The sequence below is a fragment of the Falco rusticolus genome, chromosome Z (genome assembly GCF_015220075.1).
Source record: "Falco rusticolus isolate bFalRus1 chromosome Z, bFalRus1.pri, whole genome shotgun sequence".
In the NCBI taxonomy this organism is placed as follows: Eukaryota; Metazoa; Chordata; class Aves; order Falconiformes; family Falconidae; genus Falco; species Falco rusticolus.
This window is the reverse complement of record NC_051210.1, coordinates 23,172,455-23,182,777: the sequence shown is the minus strand read 5'-3', so window position 1 is coordinate 23,182,777 and position 10,323 is coordinate 23,172,455. Positions and strand designations below refer to the sequence as shown.

Sequence of the window (10,323 nt, the reverse complement as noted above, 5' to 3'; positions counted from 1 at the left end):
TCTGGGAGCTATTGTGTACACAAGATTGAAAATTGAGATGATAATAGAGTCTGAGGAATGATTTTGTGGAATCACATGCTTTTTTGTAGGAAGGCAAGATGATGCTGTCACAGGAATTGGTAACATCTGGGTTCATTATTAAAGATTTCTGATCATTCTCAGATGAATTATGATCTCTCATTTGTTACTAAGGAAGATAAGATGAATTCTTATCTTGTTCAGTTAAAAGAGTTTAATTTTTCATCATAAATGTGATATGCTTTAACACAACAGTGAATGTTATGGAAAAAGCATTAAGTACTTCAGTTGAAGATGTACAGGAAGGTACCTTGATTAAAACCTTGAGAAAATTTTAAAAGTAACCTTACAATAGTGAAAAACATCCCACAGAACAATGTTCTTCCATTTTATATTGCAATTTCATATCTAGCTGACATTGATTTTGAGCATACACCACTCCACCGTTCATCATACTTCAGACACGAGCAGAGGGCGCTTTTGCCACCTCCCAGTCGAGCGAGGAAGGCCGGCTTCACCCTTCCCCTTCCACGTCCACTGAAGACTGTGACAACACGTCACACCTCCCACCCCACCGACTTGTGGCACGTGCCCCGAGGGCGTTCGTGACTGGGAACAGCCCTGCGGCGCCCCGGGCCGGGAGCTCGGCGCCTGCCCCACGGGGACCCGCACCTCTGAGTCCGAGGAGGGCCCACGCCGCAGCCCCCCCCGGGGCCTTGACAGCCGCTGCTGCAGGCCGGCGCTGAGGAGCGGCGGCAGGCGGCAGGCGGCTACCAGCAGACGGCTAACGGCCGCGGGCGGCGCGGGGCGGCGCGGGGCGCGGCGGCGCGGGGCGGGGGCGCACTGCCCCCTCCCGCCGCCGAGCGGCCACTGGGGACGCGCCACCGCTGCCTCGCCCCGCCCCTGCCACCGCCACCGGTTCCCGCCGCGGCCCCAGCGCCCTGGGGGCGGAGCCTCCGCCGAGAGGGCGCCGGCGCAGCTCCTCTCGCCCCGCCCCGCCCCGCCTACTGGCGTCACGACGCTGCGCTGGCCTGGCCCCGTAGTGCCGCTGTCCCGTCGAGCCAGCAGCGCTGGGTTTCCCCCCGGGTTCCCTCGCTACCGGCGCTCGCCGCGTCGCCGTTCCACCTGCAGTCCCTGGTCTGCCTCCGGGCGTCACCCTGGGCTGTCGGCTGAGGTCGTGGAGCCATGTCGCGGCCTAGTAGCGTCTCCCTGCGGCAGCCCGTCGGGCGCTCGGGGGGCTCTGGTACCCCCGCCGCGGCCGCCTTCGCCGGCCCTGTGGCGGGCCGCGGCCGCGGGAAGGGGCTAAAGGATATTTGCGTCGACGAGGAGGTGGAGATCGCAGTGAACCTTGCCCTGGACCGGTTCCGGTACGGGGAAGAGAAAGGTGTGTAGCGGCAGCCCGGCCGCGGGGGTGGCGGAGGGGCGCCCCGCCGGGCAGGTGCGCCTGGGCGGGCCGGCGGCGGGGCGGGCGCTGGGCCGCGGGGGGCCGGGGCGGCTGTGAGCGCCTGGCCTCGACAGGGGAGGGGAGGCGAGGCGTGGAGTGCGGGTGACAGACGTGTAGGCCCGGAGGCGCTTAATCGGTTCAGTGGTAGAAGCCATTCCTGAGCTCCTTTCGGCCTGAATGAGATGCTTGCTTGCCAGCTGCTGGAGAGGGCCCAGCGGAGGGCTACGAAGGTGATGAGGGGACTGGAGCATCTCCCTGATGAGGAGAGGCTGAGGGAGCTGGGGCTGTTTGGCCTGGAGCAGAGCAGACTGAGAGGGGATCTTACCAGTGCACACAAACACCTTAAGGGTGGGTGTCAGGAGGATGGGGCTGGGCTCTTCAGTAGTGCCAAGGAACAGAACAAGGGGCAACAGGCACAAACTGCAACACAAGAAGTTCCTTCTGAATGTGAAGAAAAACTTGTTTACTTTGAGGGTGACAGAGCCCTGGAACAGGCTGCCCAGAGAGGTTGTGAAATCCCCTTCCCTGGAGATTCTTGGAACCCACCTGGATGTGATTCTGTGCAACCTGCCTTAGGAGAACCTTCTTTAGCAGGGGGTTAGACTAGATGATCTCCAGAGGTCCCTTCCAACCCTGACCATTCTGTGATTCTGTGAACCCTGAATTGTGTACAGGTGTGAAAATACAGCACTGCCGTTAGTCCCCATTGTTCACAGGAAAGGGTATAAGTTTAAGGATTGAAAAACTTGTAACATTGAGATAATATGTCAAGAATACTGCGTGTTTTGCATTGTTATGTTTGGTTTTTTTCTATTATCTTTCTAGAAATGGAATTTCCTTCTTCTTTTACAAGTACTGAAAGAGCATTTGTTCACCGGCTCTGTCAGTCCCTCGGACTGATATCTAAAAGTAAAGGGTAAGACGGAGTCTGATTTTGATTTATTATTTTCTAGTTTTGGTGCAAATGTATGAAACTTCATGACTAGCATTAAAACTATCTGTGTTTCTAGCATATCCTGCAGTGTTGCAGGGAATAGTACTAGAGAAAAAAATGTAAAAAGTAAGATTAAAATGTATATTTGCGCTTTGCTTTATGTCTCCTTAAAAAAACTTGTGACATGCTTAGTGTGAGATAGCTTGCCCTTATACTGTTTTGTGGATTTCATGCGTGCATAAAAAAACCCTTTTCATCAAGATCTGTTCTGTTTTTCATACACTGTTGTGTGCCCAAGGGTTTTGCACAGAAGCTTATACCTTGACAGATAAGGTATAACCTAGAGTAGCATGTCCAAAAGAGTGCTTCTGTTGAGAAGTGCAGAAGAGGGTTCATGTGCAGGTATGACGATGTTTTCTGTTACCCTGCTCTTATCTTTGGTAGAGAAAGTCTGTGTTCATTGACCTGCTGAGCTTTCATGAAAGCTGAGAATCTGGTTCCCTTGGGAATTGTCGTGGTTTAACCTGGGCTGGCAACCAGGCACCACACAGCCACTTGCCCACTGCCCCCACAGTGGGCTGGTGGAGGAGGTCATAAGAGTAGAAGTAAGAAAACTCGTGAGTTGATATGAAGACAGTTTATAGGTAAAGCAAAAGCTGTGCATGCAAGGAAAGCAGAGCAAGGAATTTATTCACCACTTCCCACGGGCAGGCAGGTGTCCAGCCATCCCCAGGAAAGCCGGGCTCCATCACGCGTAACGGTTACTTGGGAAGATAAACACCACAACACCGAACATCCCCCCCCTCTTCCATCTTCCCCCAATTTATATAGACTCACCATGGTGTCATATGTATGGAATATCCCTTTGGGTAGTTTGTGTCAGCTGTCCCGGCTCTGTACCCTCCCAGCTTATTGTGGGCCCCTCCCCCCCAACCCTCTCACTGGCAAGGCTTGAGAAACTGAAGAGTACTCAGCTTAGTATAAACATTACTTAGCAATAACCAAACCCATCAGTGTCTTATCAACATTGTTCTCACAGCAAATCCAAAGCACAGCACTGCACCAGCTAGTAAGAAGAAAACTGACTCTATCCAGGCTGAAACTGGGACAGGGTGCAGGTGGCAAAGAAACAGGAGAGGGGAAATTCCAGGAAAAATCCAGAAAGATGGAGTGTAATGTATAACCTCTGTGTGGGTAGACAGTTGTAAAACCATAGCAGCATTTGCTGTACTTCATTTTTGGTGGGACTTCATGGTTCTTGCAAAACTATTGTAAAATGCTAGTTCCCTGATCTGTACTTAATTAGGCTGAAGAGATGACACAAAGCTGAACATGTCGCTTTGTGTTGTGGCTTAAACCCCCCTGAGAGGCAGCTGCTCACTCACTCCCTGCCTGCCCAGATGGATGGGGAGGCAAATCTGGAGGCAATGTAAAACTGAAGAGTTGAGATAAGAACAATTTAATAATTGAAATAAAATCAAACAAAACCAAAATAATAATAACAACAACAGTTATAACGAAAAGGAGGGAGAAGGGGAGATGAATGAAATCCTCTCACAGTGGGAGGAGAGGAAAGAAAAGAACGATGCACAGTACAATTGCTCCCCACCTGCTGACCGATGCTCAGACAGTCCCCAGGCAGCAGTTGGCAGGCCCCAGCCAACCTCTCCCAGTTTATATACCGGGCATGATGTTCCATGGTATGGAATACCTTTTTGGCTACTTCAGGTCAGCTGTCCTGGCTGTATTGCCTCCCAGTTTCTTGTGCCCCTCCAGCCTTCTTGCTGTTGAGGCCTGAGAAACTGAAAAGTCCATGACTTAGTATAAATATCACATAGGAACAACTGAAAACATCAGTGTGCTGTCAGCATTGCTCTCACACCAAATCCAAAGCATAGCACTGCAGCAGCTACTAAGAAGAAAATTAACTCTATCACAGATGAAACCAGGACAGTATTCACCCCTTACTTCATACTATTTACGTCATGATACATCTTCCAATATATCACCACCTTTCCTGTCTTTTAACAGAAATACACAGATTGAATTTCCTTTGTCTATGGACCATCTCTCTAAAGTCCATTGAATTAATTTAGTCCATGATGCTGGGCTCCATCTGTTGTAACAGTCTTTCAAGGCAGGGAAGATGGTATGAGGTGTTGGATTGTTTCAATTTGAAGCCAGTTCTGGTTCTATTATGGCTGCACTGATCTGGTTTCACCAAAGTCATTCTTTGTTGGTGTGGCTATTGAAAAGGAGTCAGGTTCAGCTCTTCAAATCCAAAGTGGTAAAGATGGGCACCACAAGGCAGCCAGTGTACTAGTCGGCATATAGAAGTGACAATATATAATATTAAGTAACAATTAACATCACACAATTCATTCATTGGCTGTTTTCACCTGAAATCAAGTCCCCTTGAGGCACATATTAAACTTCCTTAACCTTCCACATCACCCACCAGGTATTCCCAGGTCCTTGGGCAAAAGCAATCCCATAATGGGTTTGCCTTTGCCAGAGGCAGGAATGACCCAGACTGTTTTCCCAAGCATATTTTTTAAGGTGTACTACAGGCACTCTGTCCCCTTCTACAGTATGTACAGGCTCTGATTGAGCAGGGCCAGCTCCACTGGCAGATCATCTGGTGTTGACTAACCAGATGGCTTTTCTAAATGTGTTTTGCAGTGTCTGCTTCCAGTGTAGTCTTCAACAGTACGTTACATTGTTCAGTTTTCCCAGAGGCTGCTGTTTGATAGGGAATGGGATACACCCACTCAGTGCCACGCTTTTGGGCCCAAGTGTCTATGGGATTGTTTTAGATATGAGTTCTGTTGTCTGTATCAATTCTTGCTGGGGTGCCATGTTGCCACAAGACTTCTCTTTCAAGGCCTAGGATAGTTTTTTGGACTGTGGCTTGAGGAACAGTTGCCAGCCATTCGGAGGTTGCTTCCACAATTGTAAGGACATGGTGCTTCCCTTGGCAGGTCTGAGGGAGCGTGATATAGCCAACCTGCTGGGGCTCCCCATAGTTACATTTTACACATCATCCTCCAAACCAAAGACGCTTTAACTGCTTCGCTTGCTTAATTGCAGCGCATGTTTCACATCCATGGATAACGTGTGCAATAATGTCCATGGTCAAGTCCACCCCTCAATCCCATGCCCATCTGTTGCATCTCTTCCTTGATGGCCTGAAGTGTCATGGGCCCACCGAGCTAGAAATAATTCACCTTTATGTTGCCAGTCCAAATCTACCTGAGCCACTTGAGTCGTGGATGCCTGATCTACCTGCTGGTCGTTTAGATGTTCTTCAGTGGCCCAACTCTTTGGTATGTGAGCAGCTGCATGATTTACTTTTACAACCAAGTTCTCCACCCAGGCAGCGGTATCTTGCCACAATGTGGCAGCCCAGATGGGTTTACCTCTGCGCTGCCAACTGCTCTGCTTCCATTGCCGCCACCACCCCCACAGGGCATTTGCCACCATCCATGAGTCAGTACAGAGGTAAAGCGTTGGCCACCTTTCTCATTCAGCGATGTCTAAAGCCAGCTGGATAGCTTTCACCTCTGCAAACTGATTTGACACCCCTTCTCCTTCCGCAGGTTCTGTGACTTGTCATAGGGTCTCCATACGGCCACCTTCCACCTCTGATGATTTCCTACAATATGGCGGGTCCCATCAGCAGACAAGGCATATTGCTTCTCATGTTCCGGCAGTTTATTATACCGTGGGGCTTCTTCAGCACGTGTCGCCTCTTCTTGGGGTGACATCCTGAAATCTTTACCTTCTGGCAGGCATAATCACTTCCCAGATTCCTGGATGACTGGGATTTCCTGTTTGAGCTCGTTGTGTAATTGGCATGATCCACTTACTCCATGTAGCATCAGTTGTGTGATGTGTAGAGGAAACCCTCCCCTGAAACATCCAGCCAGCACCAGCAAGCCGGGAGCCAGGAGGAGCTGTGCTTCAGTACCAGTCACTTCCAAAGCAGCTCAGAACCCCTTCATAAGCTTCCAGGAACTGTTTTTCAGTTGGAGCAGAGCGGGCCTCGGATCCCTGTATCCCCGACTCCGAAAGCCCCGGGGTTGACCTCGAGTCTGCCCTGGTGCTTTGTGCCAGAGGCTCCAGTAGGGCCGTTCTCCCCGGCTGCGGTGTAGAGCACATCCTTTACATCTTTCCCAATCCAAACTGGCCCAAGAGCTACTGCTTGAACTATCTCCCATTTAATTAGTTCAAAGGCTTGTTGTTGCTCAGGGCCCCATTTCAAATCATTCTTCTTCAGTGTCACATGATAAGGAGGGCTTACAATCAGACTGTGCGTTCTCCAAAAGTCCATAAACCTAAGAAAGTTTGTGTTTCTTTCTTGGTTGGTGGAGACACAGCTTCTATTTGTTTATCGCATCTACTGGGATCTGACACTATCCATCGTGTCATTTTATTCCCAAAAACTGGATCTCCTGTGTGGGTGCCTTGACCTTGTTTTATGGCAAAACCAGCTTTCAGAAGGACTTGGATTATTTTCTCCCTTTTCTCAAAACTTCTGTTGCTGCATTGCCCCATATGATGATGTCATCAATGTACAGCAGGTGTTCTGGAGCCTCACCCTTCTTCAGTGCAGCCTGGATCAATCCATGGCGGATGGTAGGTTGTGTTTCCACCAGGAAACCAGAACACTCGATATCAGATCTTATTCGAGTGTAGTGCTATTTAAGTGCAGTTCTGCTTACAATGTGATGGCAGTCTCCAGAGTGGTATAGCTGATTTTTGCCGTAGATGCCTGGGGCAATAAATTTGGCTGACCTTGAGTATTTTTGCATGCTATTTGGGGAACGGGAAGTGTTAGAAACCCATGCAGGAACATGCTTGGGTTGAATGGTACCCATGCTTAACAGTAACTGGTAAACCCTCCTTGAATCCTTGTTGATTCTTTGTAGAATTTTGTTAAGTGTCTCTGAGTGGCTTCCTAGTAAATTCTGTGGTATTTTTCTTGGTTGTTTTCATAGAATATCTCGAGTTGGAAGGGACCCATCAGGATCATCAAGTCTAACTCCCTGCTCCTTGCAGGATTGCAGGCAGGATTGCCTACAACTAAACCCTATGATTTAAAGCATCTTCCAGACACTCCTTGAACTCTGACTGGCTTGGTGCTGTGACCACTTCCCTCTCAGTGAAGAACCTTTTCCTAATGTCCAGTCTGAACTTCCCCTGACAGCTTCCTTCCACTTCCCCATGTCCCGTTGCTGGTCACCAGAGAGAGGAGATCAGCGCCTCCCCTCTGCTGTCCCCGTGAGGAGGATGGTAGGCTGCAATGAGGTTGCCCCTCAGCTTTCCCTTCTCCAAGCTGAACATCCAAGTGGCCTTTGTTGCTCCTTGTAAGTCTGGCCCTTGAGGCCTTTCACCACCTTGGTCGCCCTTCTCTGGACACAGTCCCATAGCTGATGTCCTTCTTATACTGAGGCACCCAGAACTGACACAGTACTTGAGGTGGGGCCCCACTAGTGCAGTGTAGAGTGGGACAACCGCTCCCTGTTTTTGTTTTGTGGGTTTGTTGTTTGTGGTTTTTTTTTTAATGTGTAGTATTCAGGGTGACTTGAAGGTTGAACAGTAGTTGAACTGAAATTTCAACAGCTGAGGAAAAGCAAATACTTACCTGGCAAGGCAGATACTGTATTTTTTTCTTTTGGACTATAGTAATACATTGCACACTTAGGAAACGTAGTTTTCCTTTTGAAAAAAACTTAAGTGTTCTACTCATGCTTAGTCTCCCCAGATTTCCTCAGTATTTATGCTTGCAATAACTTTTGAGTTGGTCAGACTCGAAAAGCTTGATCATGATTGGCTTTCATCGCTGAATTTCTACATAGAGTACAATTTGGTTGTTAATATTCATTACTGTATCTGTACTTGTTGCACAGAGGGGATAAAGAAGGGAAGCTGTTGCGTGGGAACCATAGGACAATATTTTGTTTCCTTATTTTTTTCCCTTGAGTTAAGCAAGCATATGTTAAATACTTACAGAAAACTGACTATAAACTCTTCATAGCTAGTATATTTTTCTGTAGACTGTTAGCAGTGTACTATGTTGCATCTGGCTGGGATGGAGTGTTCCCCATAGCAGCCTTTGTAGTGTGATGTTTTGTATTTGTAGTCAGAACAGTTTTGATGGCACACCAGTGTTTTTGACTACTGCTGAGCAGTGCTGGCAGAGCCTCAGGGCTCTCTCCAGCTACCCCCTATTCCTCCAGTGAGGAGGAGGGTTGCCAGCAGGTTGAGGGAGCTGATCCTTCCCTTACTCAGCACTGGTGAGGATACACCTGGAGTACTGTGTACAGTGCTGGGATCACCATTAGGAGAGAGATGCGGACATACTAGAGAGAGTTCAGTGGAGACCCAACAGGATCATGAAGGGACTGGAGCATCTGTACTAGGAGGAAAGGCTGAGAGAGCTGGGACTGTTCAGCCTGGAGAAGACTCAAGGGGATCTAATCAATGTACATATATATATATATATATATATGAAAGGAGGGTGCAAGTTGATGTAGCCAGGCTCTTGTGAGTGGTGCCCAGTGACAGGACAAAAGGCAGTGGCACAAAATGAATCTGTTCTTTCTCAACATCAGGAAACACTTTTTCACTGTGAGGGTGACTGAGAACTGGCACAGGGAGATGGTAGAGTCTCCACCCTTAGAGATACTCAGAAGCCATCTAGACATGGTCCTGGGTACCTGGCTTTAGGTGGTCCTGCTTGAGGAGGGGGTTGGAGCGGATGACCTCCAGAGATCCCTGCCAACCTCAGTGATTCTGTGATTCTGTGCTTCTAAGATGCTGAGATACATACTGAAGACTGGGAGCATAGTCATGGGAAGCATTGCATTTTGTTTTTCTAATTCTGCTAATCTTTCCCTGGACACGGACATTCAAGTACTGTTCCAGCTTCAGTATTTTTGCTACTCTGAAATGTCTTGCATTGACCAGGAGCTGAACCTGAACTGAGAACTCAGAAAGCAGTTGGCCAACTGCCAGATGCCCAGCCAGCTTGGTCTGTCAATCCCCCTCCTCAACAGGATGTGGGGAGAAAATAGCATGGTGTCTCTCCCACAGGCTGAAGTTCCTTCAGGATAAGCCTGCTCTACTGAGGCCTCTTCCATGGGCTTCAGAGGAATCTCTTCTCCAGCACCTGGAGCACCTCCCTGTCTCTGTCGTCATTGACCATAGTGTCTGCAGGGCAGTTTCTCCCAAATTTTGCTCACTGCTTTCTCTCACAGTTGCTGTGCAGCATTTTTTCCCTTTCTTAAATGTTACCGCAGAGTTACCACCATTGTGCCTGAGGGGCTCAGCTGTGCCCTGTGGTGGGTCTGTTGGAGCCTCCTCACAGAGGCCACCCCTGCCAGGACCTGGGTACCTGCACCCCATACACACACATCACTAAACCATCCCAGCTAGGGATATGGAGCACCAGACTCTTGGTGTGACTTTCTGTTCTTCTCCTAGAAGCCATTTTCAGAGTGTTGGTAGATCATTGTAGCCCAGGCACCAGATAGTTCAAACATACCTACAACAGTTCGTTGCATTTCAGTGTCAGAGCAGTCTGAGAACAATTGCATTCTTATGATAAAGTGTTTTTTCGCTCTCATTCTACATTGTAAATATTTGGTAATGGACTTTGTGGGAATCTAATTTGTTTTACTGGATTTTGTTAAGGCTTAGAATATCACTAGAAGGCTGCTTGTTTGTCTGTCTATTTGTTGATTTTTAACCTCTAAATCTCTTAAATTGGTCTAGAAATGAGTTTTGTGTAATACCTGTCAGTATTAATAGAGGATTGATGGAGCTGTCTGTCTTTTGGGAAGCAAATGCAGTGATAGACGTTTAACAGAAAGGTAACAGAACAGTGTTATATTACAGAGCCCTAATTGTGAGGTTATGCTGG

The 10,323-nt window shown here is 48.5% G+C and overlaps 1 protein-coding gene across 2 annotated transcripts in view; it reads left to right on the top strand.

Annotated features, from left to right (window-relative positions):
* The first annotated feature begins 1,029 nt into the window (after window positions 1-1,029).
* Window positions 1,030-10,323, top strand: part of YTHDC2 (YTH domain containing 2) — a 39,455-nt gene continuing 30,161 nt past the window's right edge. For both annotated transcript variants that reach the window (XM_037373328.1, XM_037373327.1), the window contains exons 1-2: window positions 1,030-1,402; window positions 2,288-2,378. In XM_037373328.1, the coding sequence (XP_037229225.1) occupies window positions 1,204-1,402; window positions 2,288-2,378 (290 nt within the window). In that variant the 5' untranslated portion in view covers window positions 1,030-1,203. The remainder of the gene's footprint in view (window positions 1,403-2,287; window positions 2,379-10,323) is intronic.